The sequence below is a fragment of the Lampris incognitus genome, chromosome 15, assembly GCF_029633865.1.
Source record: "Lampris incognitus isolate fLamInc1 chromosome 15, fLamInc1.hap2, whole genome shotgun sequence".
Classification (NCBI taxonomy): domain Eukaryota; kingdom Metazoa; phylum Chordata; class Actinopteri; order Lampriformes; family Lampridae; genus Lampris; species Lampris incognitus.
The window spans coordinates 37,439,895-37,459,642 of NC_079225.1; the positions used below are offsets into that span (position 1 = coordinate 37,439,895).

Consider the following 19,748-nt stretch of genomic DNA (forward strand, 5'->3'; position numbering starts at 1 on the left):
GTCCCTGCGTGAGAATACTCGTGTTTTTTTTTCTGCGATGGGGAAAACGGTCTCGTGTCTCCTTGGCTGACGAGCGAGCGTTGCCAATAACGCCAAGTCAACTGGTCTGATTTGTCTTCTTCTTCATCTTCTTCTTCTTCTTTCCGTTAAGAATTCGAGCGGAAGTGCGCCTTGAGTTCCAAGCCAGGCTGCGGAGCGGGTCGTCTCAAGACGTCGTCCCGCAACAAATTGTTGCCGACGCTCGGGGCGAAGTGACGCGGCCGCGACAGCCTCGGCTTGCCATGGCGCCCCGATAACTTTTCTTCCCCATTTTTGTCTTTGGTCTCAAATGTCTTTCGTCGGAATCGTTCTTTTTTGGGAAGTAGTCCATCGTTTCCCCTTCCAATTATGTTCACTTTCGCCGCCTTCTGCTACATGCTGTCTCTGGTGCTCTGCGCTTCCCTGATCTTCTTCGCGATATGGCATGTGAGTATGTTGACATTCACGCGCACTGTCCGTCGGCGGTGATTTCTATTGTGCCCGCATTGTGTGTGTCCTATAGGCGCCGCGTATCAGCCGACATGGACGTCTGCACAGCTGACGCGCAGGTGTGCTGGCTGGCCAAATGCTATAGTATTGTAACTGTGTTGGGAATACCGTAGGTGAAAAGACAACGATTGTGTTGCACTATTGAATACTTGCACTTTTGGAGTGAGAAGATTGTGGGTTTACCCTCATGGCCAATATAGGACATCGGTTATTGTTCTCTGAAACCACAGGAGCGCACCTGTGCTTTGCATGAGCGTATGAGAGCGCCTCTCTGCAAACTGCTGTTAATGATTTCAACTGTTTTTGTTTTTTCAAATCTACGGTTGCATGTTAGGACCGCAACTCAGCATAACGAGCGGGATCTCTTGCAGTCCTGCGTTGCACCCCAGATCAATTAAACAGCCTCTCTTCCAAACCAATTAGAAATTCTTCTGCTGTGTTGATGACACCGACGTTTCATCTCATTTCATCTCCCGTCTTCCCCCAACACACACACACACACACACACACACACCGCTTAATCTGCCCAGCAATACAGCAATGCCAATATGACTAGCTCCATTATGATATTTGAATAATCTAATTATTTGCTCTCTCAGCCTCGTTCCATTTGCATTCGGGTGTCTCCATCATACTGAGCCTTATGTAAAGACAGATTTGGGTCAGGTCTGCCAGCTTTTGCGCTTGGCCTGACTTGCATGGCATCAACAACAGACTTGATGGCTGACCCTGGCCAATTAAAGCCCACTTGTCTGTCTGCTGGTCATTCAGACAATGAGTCCCGTGCCTGGCTATTGACCAGATGGCTGTAGTACTTAACTGATGCAGGAACTCTTCCCATCCCATGTAAGGGTAATGGACAGTGCTCACGGTCAGAATTGCGGTGAGCATTAAACTAAAGCTGTGTGTGTGTGTGTGTGTGTGTGTGTGTGTGTGTGTGTGTGTGTGTGTGTGTGTGTGTGTGTGTGTGTGTGTGTGTGTGTGTGTTGGAGTCCAGTGAAAAGAGTAGATAAATTGTAAAACATCCATTTGTCATTATCATACATTAGATAATAAAAGTGAATGGTCAAACTCATGGAAAAATGTTCTTTCTGTCGTCTTCCAGCGGAAACCGGACGGGCAGACAGGGCATCACCTGTGATTATGTCTGTTATATGAATTCAACACTCATGGAAGGATCACAATGGAATACATTATTCTGTAGCCTCAGCAATAATGCTGAACGCGCCAGCCTTTGTTTTGCATTCTGCTTATGACGGCAGAAAACGGTGATGATGCCTCCTCCACTGATTCCCATTCGCGCGGGCATAGAAAAAGCCCAGACCCCATACTGCGAGTCCGCGTAATTAGAAGGAGGCTGTCAGGTGGGGATGAGCATGACTATGTAAATGTGCAACAGGGCTAAAAAGCTGTATGTTGACTTTATCCAGTTGCCGAACGCTGGCAGATGTGTGGCTACAGTTGCAGTCTTTCAGTTGTACCAAACACTTGGGCAGGAAGCCAGATAGCCGTCAGTCAGGCTTATTAAAACCTGGTTTCATTTTGAGTAAATGAAATGCGTGTGATGTGCTGAGTCCACGTGCCAAGTTGGCCAGTTAACCAAAAGATTAGCTTCATGCCCTCGCAAGATAAATAAGTTACATAAATTAATAAAGCCTCTGCTACACCGAGTCAATCACACGTACCCAGAAACGAGCCTGCGTGGTGTTCTTTGTCGAGGAATAGCACAAGACGAGAACGAGTAAATTGGTAATTAGCGGTTGTTACGCGTGTTACCGTGTTACATGTATGTGCATGATTAATCACGGTCCGTCCAAGTCTAAGAATAAAATATGCACACACAGAGGACTCTGTCGCTAATTGGCTGCAATCAATCAAACGATACCATGTAACCCATTAGGTAACGTATAGCTGCCCTGTCTATGACAATTACTGATCAAGTCCTTCCCTGTTCTGCAGGCCCAGAGATAAAACATTCATTAACTCGTTAAGTTGTGACACATCTGACCCTTGTCCCCCGCCCCATTTCTCCTTGACGAGAATTTTCTCTCCTGCAGCTCATTCTCACACACATCTACCGCTGACCGAGGGAGTCTCTCGCATGTATGGAGGGGGAAATGCAAGGACATAGGCTATCTTTGGAATATCTATTATCATTAATCATCCATCTCCACAAGGCTCATCCCAGGGTGTGGTGGGAGCGAGGCGTTTGGCAACCACAGATTGAGTGATGAGGAAGGAACAGGTTTTGACCTAGACCTGAAAAAAAAAGATACTTTGAGCCCATCCTCACCTTGATACCAAAACAACTTCGTTCCTGTTTGCACCACACCTCGGGGTGTAGCATTATCTGGGCCCTGCACCATCTGAAATTCAAGATGATAGGCTTAATTATTCAATAAGTTGGTTGTTTTGTGACTACACTAAGCCTGACCACGTTTTTCATGTTGGGTTCGGCCACAAATGAGCTCTAGGGGGGAAAAATAAGATGTATAGTAGGATTGAAGGGGGGGGGGGGTGTTGAGTCGCCATTCCCAAATCATTGTATTCATTTCACTCTGGTAATGCCTACGGCTCCATAGCTATGCTCTCATCCAGTTGTCAAGCAGAGTCCAAGTGAAAATTAAACGTGACACAGAGGCGGCATGGCTCAGGTGGTAGAGCGGGTCATCTCATAATCAGAAAGTCACTGGTTCGATTCCCGGCTCCTGCAGAGAGTGTGTCGGAAGTGTCCTTGAGCAAGGCACTGAACCTCTAGCTGCTCCTGATGAGCAGGTTGGCGCCTTGCACGGCAGCCTCCGTGAATACGAATATGGGTGAATGTGAGGCGTCCATTGTAAAGCGTTTTGAGTAGTCGGTAGACTAGAAATGCACGATATAAACACGGTCCATTTACCATTTTACCATCACAACTGGCAAATTGCAAAGTAGGTGTGTTCACATCAGCTGTTAGAGCGAACACATACGCCTCCTCAGTGTTGAGGTACTATATCTGGAAAAACTAAGAGTCTTTCAAGAGTTGAGTGATGTTGTGGAGTTGTTGTCATTATTTTGCAGCGGATGATGTTCGTAATATGTCATACTACCCCAAGACGGAAAAACAACCTATTTTAGACTATTACCACACCGTAATCTCCATCAACAACTGTCACCTAAAAATGTCGCCATCAAATTTCTTTTTTTCTTTTTCTTTTTTTTTTTTTTGCCTCATGACCATGATTGCTTTTTTTTCTTTCTTTTTTTTTTACATTTTCATCAATATTTTCTGGTTTTCTTCAGGTTTTTTTTTTTATCGTTCAATCCATCAAAATTTAAATAAAAACACATCAAACCTAGTTAAACCTGTTCCAAGCTTCCTCTGACAGCGCCTGTTTAGGTTCTGCAGAGGAGGATATTCAATATGCATAAAGTGGTTTTTGATTTTATGAATTACATAATCCCTTTTATATCGTTTTTATAGGGAGCAAGTTAACTTTTTAAGTGAAACTCTCTCTAACCTCACTGAGGAAACATGATCTTATAGACTCACGTTGGATAAAAGTTTGTTTTTCGCGGCTCTCTTCCAACCCCGGCAGAGTGGTCCGGGGGATTCAGTCTTGTCCATCCCCCAGACAGCTGAACTGCACTTACTCCAGTCGGGAGCACTCAAGTAACCATTTGCCGAGCAATTTTAATTAACATACAAGGTGACTTGGACCTCCCCGGGGGGGGCTCGGCGGCTCACGGCTTCTGTGGTCTGACTCCGGCTGAGCGATTCCCTTCCCGTTTAATCACAGCGCCTTGTGCTCTCGGTGTCATTTAGATGGGGAGCGAGCCAAGTGCTGCTCTCCTGGGCCGGTGATGTATGGGAAAGCCCCATGGCACAGATACAGTGTGAGGCTCCCCTCCCCTTCAGAGGGCAGCATGTTAAGCTATCATCGTTTACTCTCTCAATTGGGGTTCTCCATCACATTGTGGCTTTTTTTTTGTTGTTTTTGTCTCGTATTTTTAGCTTGTGGAAGCCACGTAAGGATGGAATCAAACAGGGGGAGCACTGAGCTGGGATTGGTCATCTGTTCAGACACCTATTTTCTCTTACCCATCTCTGTCTCTTCCAAATGTCTCCCGTTCGTTCATAGTATATACTTCACACCATGCAATGCTCATCCTGAATACATCGTATGGAGACAGCAATTTGCATCAGGTTAGAAAGGAAATCCAGCGCTGATCATTGTGTGTCGTCTGATCGTGAGGGAAAAAAACATGGCCTCTCATGCACATGTCATGGTGCACACGCCTCAATAGGTAACCATCAGCCATTTCTAAGGTAACACAACGCCGTCCCTCATTTCTCTCTAAGTGAGCATTTCTGCTTTCCACACAGTTGTTGTTCCTTCCCGTCTCTGTGTGTCTCTTTGGGGTGTCTCCGCACTCGTGCTGAGATTTTGACAAGTACAGGACATTCACAGGTTTTACAGAGGAGTCATGTGAATATTCATTCACACTAAACGACTGTGCCTCATGTACTTGTATCGCTCTCATGCTTATGTCTACGCGGCGGCACGGTGACCCAGTGGTTAGCACTGTCGCCTCACAGCAGGAGGGTCCTGGGTTCGAACCCCAGGTCCTTCCTATGTGGAGTTTGCATGTTCGCCCCGTGTCTGCGTGGGTTTCCTCCGGGCGCTCCGGTTTCCTGCCACCATCAAAAAGACATGCATGTTAGGGTTAATACTCTCGTCTGTGCCCCTGAGCAAGGCAACGGAAAGAAGAACTGGAGTTGGTCCCCGGGTGCTGCAGCTGCCCACCGCTCCTCTACAATGGGATGGGTTAACTGCAGAGAACACTTTCATTGTAAGAATACAATTCGTTGTAAGAATACAATGTCGAATAAATCTCATCTCATCTCATTTCATCTTGTGCAGAAAGAGTAGGTAGAGCGAGTTTCCCTGGATTTTGGAGTGAAAGAGGCTTCATTTAGCAGTTGTGACGGGTGGGAAACAGGGATCGAAACAGAATGTGCAGTCGTTATGTAAGCCGGGGCTTTGCCGCTTTTCCTCGCCATTCTGAAGATTTCTTTTTGGTGGTTGTGATGCGTGTGGATGGATGGTCAGGACTTGAGGTAGGGAGACGAGACAGACAGGTTCAGACAGAATGAAAAGAACTCAAAAGGAATAAAAGATAAATGAGACATGAAAAACAATCCCCCCCCCCCCCCGAAGCAGTGTGCAGACCTGTGACACCATCAACACTTGTAGAGGCGCTGGCTGCTTACCATGGTCTTCGTGACTCGGTGAACACAAGTTCAATTCAGATAAGATGAGAACAATTTTGTGGTTATGGTGTTTGTGTTTGAGACGACTGGTCTTTGTTTTTTTTTAGATATTATACTTGTGAAAGTTGGTTTCATTGGACTGTCTGTAGAGGAGAGGGAAACAAAGAGGAGAGAAAGGGGTAATGGTAAATAGACTGAATTTATATAACACCTTTATAATCTACCAACCACTCAAAGCACTCTACAGTGCATGCCTCACATTCACACACACATTCATACACTGATGGTGGAGGGCGCCATGCAAGGCGCCAGCCTGCTCATCAGGAGCAGATAGGGGTTCAGTGTCTTGCTGAAGGACACTTTGACACACTCTCTGGAGGATCCGGCCATCAAATCAGGAACCTTTCGATTACTAGACCTCCTGAGCCATGCCGCCCCGACTCATGAAACACCGTCGATAGGGATTCAAGCCCACATCTGAAGCACGTCCATGTTAGTTCTGAGCACAGCATGCAATCTAATCAAAGATTAACGAGTTACCAAGCACTCGTTTTTAGCTGTCTCCAACTACTTGTTTTGAAAAAGGTGAAAACCAAGGGTGTAGATGTAGAGGACAGTGAAGGAGGTGTCCATGTATAAAGGATATAAAGGGGTGTAGCTGTAAAGGACAGTGATGGAGGTGTCCATGTGTAAAGAATATAAAGGGGTGTAGATGTAGAGGACACTGATGTGGTGCCCATGTATAAAGGGGTGTAGCTGTGGAGGACAGTGATGGGGGTGTGGGTTAGACTGGAGGTGACAGGGTTGTAGTAGAACACCTCATCTCAGCTCCTTACAAGTCTACCCAGAGAGTTTAGTTGTGTCATCTTTCTATTCGCCTGATGTTTTATTGGTCGAACATGCTGGACAGCACATGTGTCGCCTCTGCCCCATGGGTCTCACCATCTTCAATGCACCCATATGATGTCGGCAGCACATAGGGGGTTGATCTTAATGTGTATATTGCCCCCGGACTTAACACAAAGCCAATTAAGATCAACCCCATCCCCGAGGCGGCCGTTGGTTCATCTTGTTTTTGTTGAATTTATCATGAGAGCAATCAATTCTACCATCCTAGACTCCTACCAGCATGTTTTTAGCTCAAAAAATGTGCAAAAATAAAACCACAAAGGTTCATCCTTGAAGAAATGTAAAGTGCATGTTGTGAAACAAGTGATTTGTGAATGTTTGAATCCATTAGCATAGTGGTTAGCGCAGTCGCCTCACAGCAAGACAGTCCTGGGTTCGAGTACTGGAGTAGTCCAACCTTGGGGGTTGTCCCGGGTCGTCCTCTGTGTGGAGTTTGCATGTTCTCCCCATGTCTGTGTGGGTTTCCTCCAGGCGCTCCGCTTTCCTCCCACAGTCCAAAGACATGCAGGTCAGGTGAATCGGCTGTACTAAATTGTCCCTAGGTGTGAAAGTCTCAGCCCTGTGATGTGCTGAACTGGCAGCCTGTCCAGGGTGTCTCCCTGCCTGCCGCCCAATGGCTGCTGGGATAGGCTCCAGCATCCTGCGACCCCGGCTGGGATAAGCGTCTTGGATAATGGATGGATGGATAAATCCATTAGTAACTAAGATGGGGAATAGTGTATAAAGTCCCATTTGACCAAGTGGGAAAACTGATCCCGTGAAAAGCCAAACCCGCATCCTTAGCGGGCAGAGGTACTGTACGATGACAGCCCCCTACCACAGTCCTCATCACTGATGAAGACTGTGGCTACAGTCTATCAAGAGGAGTTATTGTAGGCAGAGTCTGTGAAAGAAGCACCAGGCATTCCAGTGAAGACATCAAGGGGGGAAATGTAGAGGTGAAACCTGCGATTGTGATCTCATCGAAGCAAACAGTCAACAGGGTTTTCTGGCACCAGGCACCGGAGGCTAATCGAAGTGGCGTTACTTATATTTGAGTTGGCTCAGCATTGATCCGCATGTTCATTAACCCCCGCTGGCTCCTCATCCATCATCCTGACTTTACTGTTTCCATTGTTCTACTATACAGCATCTAGACACTGGACTACATTGTTGATCTCTCTCGCTCTCGCTCTCTCTCTCTGTCTCGCTCCCTCTCTCACTCTCGATCACTGTCTCTCTCCTTCTATCTCTTTCTTCCCACTTCTTTCCTACCTTCTACTGTCATCCTCCTTCAGCAAACACTACTCAACAAACCTTACAATTCAAATTGCTTTTATGTGGTGTATGTTCAGTCAACTTCTGCAGACAGTAAAAGTAGTTGTGCTTCCCTCAGTATCAACATCAGTTATCATCAGTTAATATCAGCGTTAAATCATTAGTATGGCCCCCTGGACAGCTGTCAATCTGTGATGGTTCTTTTGGTTTAGTTTTAATTGTTAGATTCCTTTTTATTTGTGACATTACTTTCTCTCTCGTGTTTCTTCTATCTACTGGTCCTATGATGCTGTCGTTGTTTATTGCTGAATGTGATGTATGTGAGCAAGCCTCCAAATCAAAGTACTTGCAAGTGAAAACTGGCTTAATAAAACAGATTCTCATTCTCATTGTAAAGATTGAATATTTAGGTTCCATCAGTTGCAGACCATTCGGTATTGTCTATCTGAAATTAAAGCTTCGGTTTAACATGAATTTGGGACTATTGAGTAAGGTTGCCCTTGCAACCAGAGGGCCCAAGTTTATACTCCTTCAGAACCATAACTGTCAACGGGCCCATTTACACTTGGCATTCCGTGATGCGACTTGTATCCAGATAGCATTCAATTTATCCAAATTGCATTGACAGGTTATTGAACATGGGTCCCCAGTAGCCAGACAGAAATCCAGTTGTAGATCCCCTGCATCCACCCATTATCCAAACCGCTAATCCTGCTCTCAGGGTTGTGGGGATGCTGGCGCCTATCCCAGCAGTCATTGGGCGGCTGGTAGGGAGTCACCCTGGACAGGCCGCCAGTCCATCACAGGGCCGAATCACACACACACACACACACACACACACACACATTCACACCTATTACGGCCGATTCACCTGACCTACATGTCTTTGGACTGTGGGAGGAAACCGGAGCCCCCACAGAAAACCCACGCAGACACGGGGAAAACATGCAAACTCCACACAGAGGACGACCCGGGACGACCCCCAAGGTTGGTCAACCCTGTGGTTCAAACCCAGGACCCTCTTGCTGTGAGGCAGCCGCGCTAACCACTGCGTCACCGTGCCGTCGATCCCCTGCATTTTTCAGACAACCTTGAAACATCCTCTTGCTGAACGTAGCCCTACTTTCCACCCGTTACAGAGGGGGAGAGACACACGTGCCTCAAAGAAACACGTTGCTAACTTGCAGCCACGGTGCATCTTAAACCAGCTCTTGAGGTGGTTTGAGCAATCAGATTACAACACATCCCCAGTTTGCCTCGGGTTATGTTAACGCCTGGATTTATATGCAAATGTGTGCAAGTGGATTGCTATCTGATAACCCAAAATGCATTTTGTTGCCAAGTCTAAATGGTGTAAAAGTATATTCTAGTAAGAAATTCCAGGTTTGGTGTATTTGCTGGCTCACCTTGCTCACCATCCAGAGGCTAAAAGAAGAGCTTTGGTTTGCTTCAATGAGTTATTGCTGCACAGTCTGAGAGATTAATGATAGAATAGTTTTGCAAGCATGCGATTTTGAAGAACATTGTCCGGCTTGGGAATTGTGTAAAATTGCAAAGCGAATAAGAGCCAGGTGTTGATTTAAAAAGGAAAAACAAGTGAAATCGTTTGTGAAAACTTTTAAAATTTCTTAAGTGCATGCTTGATAAGATTTCTCTCAGAGAAATTATGAAACTATCCCAAATCTTTCTATTAATATGCTTCATGGCCTGTGGACTTACTGCTTGCTACATCAGGTAGATGGAGCACTCCAGTTTCTGCAAGTATTTGAAAAAAAATGTCTGTCAACAGCAGTTTTCCTGGCTCTGTTTATTTGGTGAGAATGCCCCCAGCCAAAATGATCAAAATCAATAAAGTAATGACTGTGAAGTAGAGCTGTGAACGAATGCCAAAAATAGGCCTCGAACGAATAACGAATATTACACACTGAGGTTCGAATGGCATTCGAATACCTTGAATTTGCATATCACCCCCAAAAATCAATACAGAGAGAGTAAGTCTATTGTAGCCCGTGTTTTTATTAACAGCATATTTATGACAACATACAACTCCAGCACATTGTCCGCACATATTAGTCCAAAAACTTGTTGAGCACCCCTAAACATAAAATAAATCTGACTAGGAAAAGGCCAGATGATGTTAACTAGGGCCTACTCTAAGTAACATACAAGTAAAATAAATCTGACTAGGAAAAGGCCAGATGGTGATAACGAATTTACCGTAAGTAACATAGGCATAGTAAATTATCCATGACCCACGGGGCTTAAAAAAATAAAATCAAGAGTCCTACTCACTGTAGTAGTATAAGAAGTTGTGCTAATAGTGGTTTGCGAGAAAAACCAAAGCGTCCACGTGTTCAGACTCGAGAGCGCTCCTTTTTTTGGTGACTATGTTTCCCGCATCAGAAAAGACACGCTCAGAGCGCACGGATGTCCCTGGCACGGCGAGGTATCTCTGAGCCATCTTCCCAAGGTGTGGATATATTCTCTCTTCGATTTTCCCATTAACAGCCCAAAACCCAAAGAATTTCCATACGTAACTTCTCAGATGTTGTGGAGTATAAATGACTCTCGCAGGAGATGTGCTAGTGCTAGTGCTAGCGCTTGGGTCACAGCCAACGTTCTTCTCGGATTCCGCCATTTCCTGTGTTCTATGAGCCCGCCCGCTCGGCGTGGGAACTGACAAGAGCTTTTTAATTTCCGGTTTTACTACGGATGTAGGCTATGCTTATTTTCATAAAATACGTTTCACGAAACCATCATTTATTTCCATTTAAACGTGTGTGCATTAATAATAATAATATTAATAAGGGGGAAAAAATATATTAAAAAAATATATTACAAAAAATCGAATTTCATATTTTCATATTTAAATTCGAATATTATTACCATAATTCGAATGTACATTCGAATTTCAAATGCTATCTGACAGGCCTACTGTGAAGATTTATGGATTTTATCTCGCTTGGAATTGCATCGATTTTTCTTGTGTGTAAAGAGACTAGGAAACCCCTGGTGGTTTTACACATATTTGACAATTGTAATTACTGACTTGAGGAAAAACGCATATCTGCAGTAATAATGTGCAGGGTGGCGCAAATAAGCAGGTACCAAAAACCGGTACTTGTCTCCCTAAAAATGAAAAGTCTGTCCAGCCATCCACTCCCCCCCCCCCCCCCATCATGAATTCATGACGAAACCACCGATGTTACTGTTTTTCCATTCCATTATATTAATTTGTTATTGAGATGGATGATTGACCCTCAGCAGCCTGAGAAATCAGATGAAACGGGAATGCATGATTTGGCTCTCTGGAACTGAATTATGCCACAGCTAATGCAAACTTAAACAGTATTGAAACCCTAGACCATTTTAATAAGGTCGCTGACGTGTACAGGTTAAAAACCACTTAGGGTTAAAAACATGGCAGGCTGGTCTTGGTACTCTGTGATGTAAGCATAGCAGGATGAACACAGCTGCAGCTAATAACATTGATATGGCTCTGTTTGACTTAGGTGTACCAGCACACCCATCAGCATTGACAGACAGACAGAGCCAGCACTAACCAGCACGAACAACTATCAATAGTTCTGTTGCTGGTTGTAGGTGCTCTACGCTTGCTGGTGTGGGGACAAATGTAATTGTCCCAAGATAGCTGTGGATTATTATGCAGTGTCACTGCACGATGGGCTTACCGGCCAATCAGAAGGTGTTTGCAGAACGAGAGCATCTGTATACGTATATGCTGTCATGGACACAATGTACAAAACTCTTGACTGTAGAAAACTCGAGACTGAAGAGGTCACTTAGATGAGTGATGAAACGTTTCTCTCAATAAACGTTGTGTCCAGCTGAACTGACTCAACTTTCTGTGACCAGACTGTATAGCTAGTTGAAATCTCAGAACGCAGCCTAGTCAGATTAATTCAATATCGTATTACCTGTTATAACCCATTTTCTGATGTGATTTTATTTTATGTATCGTTGGCAGTGGTGCCTGCAGAAAATATTTAGTGGTGGGGCCAGTGAAAATCTTGGGGTCGCACACTATACAGCATAGAGGAATTTCAGGGTACACAAGTTAATACACTGATAAATACACTATATTATAGAGTATAACACTGTTTAATCCCTCGGCTGATCTCATGTGAATATCAGATTATGATATTCACATGAGATTTTTGGCAGCACGGTGACCCAGTGGTTAGCGCTGTTGCCTCACAGCAAGAAGGTCCTGGGTTCGAACCCCAGGCCGTCCCAGGTCCTTTCTGTGCGCAGTTTGCATGTTCTCCCCGTGTCTGCATGGGTTTCCTCCCACCATCAAAAAGACATGCATGTTAGGGTTAATACTCCAGTCTGTGCCCCTGAGCAAGGCAATGGAAAGAAGAACTGGAGTTGGTCCCCGGGCGCTGCAGCTGCCCACTGCTCCTATACAATAGGATGGGTTAAATGCAGCGCACACATTCATTGTAAGAATACAGTTCATTGTTAGAACACAATGTCAAATAAAGTGGCTCTCGTGAGACAGGTCTAAGGTCGAAAATTGGTGAATTGTCCCTTTAAGAAGAGCGTTTCTCTTGAGTGAGCTTATTCCAGCTGTAAGGTAGGACAGCATGGCACTCTGTACTCTGCATGGAAAACAATTGTGTTTCATCTCGGCTGTCCCCGGTAAAGTAAGGACGTCCTCCACATCAGGGTATCTCTCCGCATTAAGGAAACTCCCTTTCCCGCCGCCCCCGCCACCCCCATCCACAGCGTTCTCTGCAGATACGGGCCTACACAGATGTGAGAGCACGTTACAAAGCCCGCTCTACCGTGTCAGACACACAAACCGGCTCCCAGTGCACACACGGGAATCAGTGCGCTCGAGAAAATCTGTGGGAGCAAGAAGACGTTTTATTGTTATTTACAGAGAAAAGAAAACTCCAACGGGGGCATACCTGATATTCAGATCCCAAAAGGGGGAAGATGAGCACATCCAGTGTTGTTTTTTCCCCAAACGTGGTAAATCTGACGAAATGGAAACCGATACGTTACTCATCCCTCTCCTCTCGTTCTTTCCCCCTTCCTTGTATTATTTACTGGTAGGTGTTCTTCTGTGTTGTGTTCGTGCAGACTACCAGTTGCAGACTCAGTCCCTAGCCTAGTAACAGGCCCTGCAGACTGTCACCCATACAAACGCTCCTGCTAGGCACCTGTCAACCGTTTTGTTTCGGTTCATCCTCACCCTGTCACCACCCACCGACATTACACGACACCGGAAGACACCAGTTGTCTCTGGCCCTGAAAGATTCACACAATTTTTGCCAATTTCCCCCCGTTATTGTTCCCGCCTCTCGGTCCCAGCCATGGGCCTTCTGCAGAAATTCTCTTCTACCAGTCGTTTGCTGTGAGCGCCAGACCACATTTCCTGATTTAAACCTTCGTAAATTCAACCTTAAGCGGACATTTGCATATGAAGGCTTAACGAAGGGCACCGCCTGCATTGTGGTCTAAATGACTACTCGGAGGTCGGTGGAGACTGGCTACGTGCAGAATTAACCTGTTTCGAGGGGGTTTAAACATCCCACTAAATAATTGAGGCGAGAGGCTGAATAATTGAAGCGGACCATGTAGTCTTTTACATTAGAATGGATGTTTTCCACATTACTGTTTTGCTGTTTTTTAATGCGGTTATTTCCATATGAATGCCCCGGAGCAGAGCGCGGCTGCCACGCCGAGGGAGAAGTGCGCGAGCGGGGGGCAGTTTCAGCCTGACACGTTGACAGTAAGAAGCTACGAAGGCAAACGTGTACACGCGCACAAACGCGACAACGTAACCAATCCGACAAGGCGTTTACCCCCTCCCCCCCCGTTCTTTCTCCCCAATCTCCCCCATCTCGCGCCGTCTGTCGTGCACGCGCGCACGCACGCGCAGCAAAGTGTCGGTGGATCGGCAACTACAGAGCCGCGTGTTGAAACGCGGCGTTGCCGTGCCAAGAGGAGGAGCAGAGGGCGCCAGTTTGTTCGCGGCTCCTGCCTGCCAGCCTGCACTTCAAAGCCTTCTGTTACAGCAAACATCCACCTTAAAGCAGACCCCCCCCCTCCACCCTCCTCCCCCCCTCCTTGCCAAAGAAGCGGCCCACACTTATCGTCAACAGAGACCCAGAAGGGAGTGCACGTGGGTGACTTTGCCGATACGAGTGTCGGTCGGGCGGTTTCCGGCTTCGAGGCGGATGTTTACGTTCAAGTTTGATTGAGCCGCCCGACATCAGAGGAGCCGACTTGTGATTTCGGCTGGAGCCTCACAACGAGCCCGTCCACACGTGGCTGCCTGTCAACGGCGCAGCCGCTGTATCGTATTAATTTGGTGTGCCGCGCATAAGCGGGTGAGCCCCGCGCGAAGCACCCCCCCCCCCACCCCCATGATGTACTTCATACTGTAATACCTTCGGTATTTACAGTTTTGTGCGTAGTGTGTGCTTTTTCGTGCACGTCTGTTTGTATTTGTGTGTGCATGTGTGCTGTGCATGCATGATGTGTGCATAGTGGCTTGTTGGCACACATCTGCACAGATGTATTTGCCCATGGAGGCTGTGTGTGTGTGTGTGTGTGTGTGTGTGTGTGTCTGTGTATGCTCTTGCGGCTATGCGGTATGGCCAGGGGAACGCCGATACATTGTAACAGTGAGAGGTAATGAGCCAGGAAGATTCCACTGGGAAATAACATGTAAAAGGCAGCCTGTCACTGCGGAGGCGGGCTCAGGGAAATAACCCGGGATTGGTTGGATACCCCGTTCTCTCTTTCTTTCTCTCTCTCTCTCTCTCTCTCTCTCTCTCTCTCTCTCTCTCTCTCTCTCTCTCTCTCTCTCTCTCTCTCTCTCTCTCTCTCTCTCTCTCTCATGTTAATACCCCATTCTCTCACACACAGGCACAAACATACATGTCACTGCTTTCTCCGTTTCCCATTCTTATTTTATCTGAACACAAATGGTGTGATGCGATTTGCATATGTGCCACACAGAGGAATACACAAAAAGACGAAAACATGCAAAAACATACAGCTGGCAGTGAAGTTGAATTTGCTACGTGATGCGTGCATGTTGTGTGCGTGCAGCTGAACACAGGAGGACACACACAGTGCACACTTTCTGTGCATGGTGCTCTATGTGCACTGTGCATGAGTGTATGTACACCCATGAACGTGCATGGAGCCACACTGATGCGCTCCTCTTGAACAAAAGATAGTTTGGAACCCCCCCCTCCCCCCTTCATGGATTCTTGGGCAGATAGCCCAGTAGGGTTAAAAGACATCTAAAGAAAAAAAATCAGATCAATATCCAACACATAGACACTCTACACTATTAGTATCAAGGTTTGTGTCAAAAATCGTTGAACAGTTACATTAAAACAGTTGTGTTTAACATTTTCATATTTTATATTCATAAAATCATACAACACCCCCCCCCCCATTTCTCCCCAATTGTATCCGGCCAATTACCCCATTCTTCTGAGCCACCCTGGTCGCTGCTCCACCCCCTCTGCTGATCCGGGGAGGGCTGCAGACTACCACATGCCTCCTCCGATACACGTGGAGTCGCCAGCCACTTCTTTTCACCTGACAGTGAGGAGTTTCACCAGGGGGATGTAGCACGTGGGAGGATCACACTATTCTTCCCCAATTCCCCCCCCCCCAAACAGGCGCCCCGGCTGACCAGAGGAGGCGCTAGTGCAGCAACCAGGACACACACCCACATCCGGCTTCCCACCCACAGACACGGCCAATTGTGTCTGTAGGTCCCCCCCACCAAGCAGGTAACACGGGGATTCGAACCAGCGATCCCCGTGTTGGTGGGTAATGGAATAGACCGCTACGCTACAAATATTCATATTTTTATTTTTATTTATTTTTTTCAAAATGAGCACTCTAGCTTCTGCTTCTAGTAGCCGTAGCTGTCATCCGGCACATGGTCCAGCAGAAAACATGCTATACAGTACTGTTACGAGGCTTCGTGTGATATTGATCATTGTGCAGCACTAAATGTGTTGTATGGTTGGAGAGGGGGGTCAGCACTACCACCCTGGATGACTGAGCGTGCATAAAGACACTGCCACCCTGCTTTTTACTCTTTACACCCAGACAGCCCTGTAAATATGAGTGGCTCGTGAGCCAGGTGGAACCAAATCCGGCCCGGCCTTATTTATATGCAGATGGCCGATGGACACGTCAACCTTTTGTGATGTCAGCAAATGTGGCAGATGTGCTGACGTTGGGTGTTTAACGTGGATGCAATGGCGCGGCTTCAAGCACTGAACTTGCGCAACCATCCCGGTATCACCTGGGGCGGTATCATGGTGTTGACCCCCCCCCCCCACGTCACCTAGCTTGCATGCAAACATGGGCAGTGGGGTATTGGGTGCAGTTTTACAAGTAGAGACAATATGAATGATGAGCAGCCCACCATTAATCCAGATAACTGGACTTTTCATGGCCGATGAGGTGACTGTGCTATTCCCAACACACACACATGGCAGGAGGGAGTGTGGCATTAGTAAAAGGGAGTTTCTCAGCTCTCAACCCGGGGTGGGGGGGGAGATTCGGTTTATCTCCCCGCTGCATGCGGGTTGGCGAGGACACGGTTTTATCCGCGGAGGGGAAGAAAAAGTAAAAATCTGTTTTTTCTTTTAATCTCTCGTTCCTCTCTCCCGTCCCTTTTCATGCCCTCCCCTTTCTCGTCCTCTCAATCTCTTCCCCCACTTTCTCAAACTCTCCCCCGTCCGTCTGTCTGTCTGTCTGTCAGATAACGGCTTTTGATGAGCTGCAGGCCGACTTCAAGGTGCCAATCGATCAGGGTAATCCACTCCACGCGGTAGGTTTGCCTTCCCCGCTCCGAGCGCTGTTATTCATCTGCTGTGCATGTTTCTGCATGGATTGGCCGTTTGAGTGTGTGTGTATGTGTGCGTGTGTGTGCGTGCATGTGTGTGTTTGTGTGCATCCATGTTGTGTGGCACATACTATGTGTGGCTGTAAAGACTTTGATCCATTTGCCAGTGGCCACACACACATAAGCACACAGCCAGGGGCTTCTCTGTGTCTCTGTCTCTGTCAGTCTTTTTTCCCCCCAACCTCTCGCTCACCCATCTCACTGCTCCCTCTGTCCTCCTCCCCGTCGCTGTCCTCCTCCGTAACTGTGTGTGTGTGTGTGTATCGCTGTCTCTGTCCGTCCGTCCGTCTGTCTCTCTGCCAGCCTCGTTAATATTGAATGCCGGTATTGTACGCCCTGCTGTGATTATTTCCTGACTGACAAGCAGGCTCCCGTCAACTGACTTAAGGCCAACGCATCAAGTATTCATGAAGCATATTATCTTTAAAGTGTCAGTTCTTCCAATGCAGACTTGGATAAAATCCAGTAAGTTACTGTTGAAACCAAAAGATGAGGGCGTCCGGGTAGCGTAGCGGTCTATTCCGTTGCCTACCAACACGGACATCGCCGGTTCGAATCCCCGCGTTACCGCCGGCTTGGTCGGGGGTCCCTACAGACACTATTGGCTGTGTCTGGAAAGCCGGGTGTGGGTGTGTGTCCTGGTTGCTGCACTAGCGCCTCCTCTGGTCGGTCGGGGCACCTCTTTGGGGGGGAGGGGGAACAAGGGGGAATAGCATGATCCTCCCATGTGCAACGTCCCCCTGGGGAAACTCCTCACTGTCAGGGGAAAAGAAGCAGCTGGCGACTCCACATGTATGGGAGGAGGCATGTGGTAGTCTGCAGCCCTCCCCGGATCAGCAGAGGAGGTGGGGCAGCGACCGGGACGACTCGGAAGAGTGGGGTCGCCAAATGCAATTGGGGAGGGAAAAGGGGGGGGTTAAAAGAAAAAAAGATGGCGTGTTTTCGTTCCCTGATTGAGCCATTTGAGGCAGCTATATCATTTTTGTTGTTAAATTTTGGTTTTAACATTTCCAATCAAAGTTCAAGAACTACTAACTCTTAAAGGTACTCCTGTGGGGTTGGTTTTTTTTTTTTTTTTTTTTTTGGTAAATGATTTTTCATGCTTTCTTTAATCAACAGAACTGCCTATTCTGGCTGTCTGGAATGAGGAGTGGCTTTTTTCTCTGTGCACTGAAAAACACATTCAACCTTGGGCTCGTAGAGAAACCTTCAAGATTGTATAATTTCAAAAATATAATGTCAGAAATGTGTTAACTGCTAAAAAAAAGATACTTTGAAGGTGAAACGTTTTCACCCAACATCTGAGATATTTGCAGCAACAATGTTGTTGCTTCCAATATGTCAAGTTGTATCTTACCGGTTTTATCTTACAACAGCTTTGCCTGCCTCCTCTGGAATAAGAATGATGAATTTTAAAGGCTGGGTGAAATATGGCCGTAACATTTCATTTGTTTTAAAGTTGCAGCTAGGGTTTGTCTTGGAGGATGGGTACGGTTAGAGATCCCCACAAGGTCTTTCTATAGTGGAACAGAATAGCATGAATTATAGTAGTAGAAGAATATTGTTGAATCCAGTCTGCTGGAAAAAAGACTTATTTGAACGTCATGGGTCTGACATTTCACTTGACAGTTATTTGGTCGATTATCTCCCCAGGACTAATAGCTGCACAGATTGTATTTGATAGTGTAATTTATTTGAACTACTTACTCATACCACTTAATCGGAGCAATGGTTCCCAGATCTGTATTTATTTTGTTGATTTTTTTTTTTTTTACCTTTGTGATTTTCCTACCCACTTAAAGCTGGGGTAGGTAGTTTTTTTATGGTGTCATTGGGGGGGGGGGGAATCCATAATGACCTTTCAGCATATTGTAATTCGAGTGGTCTGAGAGAAAACGAGACTTCTGCACCTCCTCTTGGCTCTGTATTCAGGTTTCAGTGGCTCCCCCAGAAATGTTTCATAGGGGTGACCAAATGGGGCCACTGAAAATCTTGGGGTGGCACACCAAAACCAAAAGCCATGAGTGAATTTTGGGAATTCTATGACGCTGTTGTAGTATACTGTATAGGCTAGTTGAAAACTGTCAATATGAGAGTTAAGAAAAATATACATTATTGATTTAAATGAACAGCACCTAATGTAAAATATCAGATAGAAGCATATTCTGCATATGCGACTCGTGGCTGGGGGGGCCAGCGGGGGGGGGGGGGCCAGGGATAGTATCAGGGTGGCCCTGGCCACCCCTTGGGGGCGCTACTGTCAGGTTTTAGAAAATCTAGTCCGGAAGGGAAGATTTTAGCCAATCACGGGTCAGTTCGGAGAGAGGGCGTTCCTATAGAGGCAGTCGGCCGTTGAGGAAACGCCCACAAAACGTCACATCCGTTAGGCCGTGGGCGAAAACATTCGGTTAAGGCGGGTAGACCTTTTGAGATGGTTGATCTTTGCTATTACTGTTACCATTATTATTACTATTGATCTTTGCTCGCTACCGTGCCGAAAAGTTGCTGCGTAGCGTTCTGCACATCGAGTAAAACGGAACCGGCAAGGAGAGCCAAGTGGCTGCAGGCTATCAGGCGGCAGGATATGTCAGGACATTTATGGGATCCTCCATCTCGACACGTGTACGTGTGTAGTCGGCACTTCATAACAGGTAACTTTGCTTTATCCAAGTGTTATATATTGTAACCGGTTATTTTCTTGCCCGGTGCGGGATTCGATACGGGGTGTACCGCACCACAAGGCGACATCGCTAACCGCTCGGCTAAAGGGTCAGACCCGTTAGCTAGGGACTAACGGGTCATATTAGTAATTTACAGTCGTCACCCTCTCCCGGAAGCGCGCCCTCGCGCTTTGTTCTTCCCGCGCTCCGAAGAGACTTCTGA

General features: G+C 46.6%; 1 protein-coding gene across 1 annotated transcript in view; it reads left to right on the forward strand.

Annotated features, from left to right (window-relative positions):
• The first annotated feature begins 375 nt into the window (after positions 1-375).
• cnih3 (cornichon family AMPA receptor auxiliary protein 3) overlaps positions 376-19,748 on the forward strand; it is a 111,246-nt gene continuing 91,873 nt past the window's right edge. The window contains exons 1-2 of the mRNA XM_056295018.1: positions 376-465; positions 16,722-16,790. Coding sequence (XP_056150993.1) covers positions 388-465; positions 16,722-16,790 — 147 coding nt within the window. The 5' untranslated portion in view covers positions 376-387. The remainder of the gene's footprint in view (positions 466-16,721; positions 16,791-19,748) is intronic.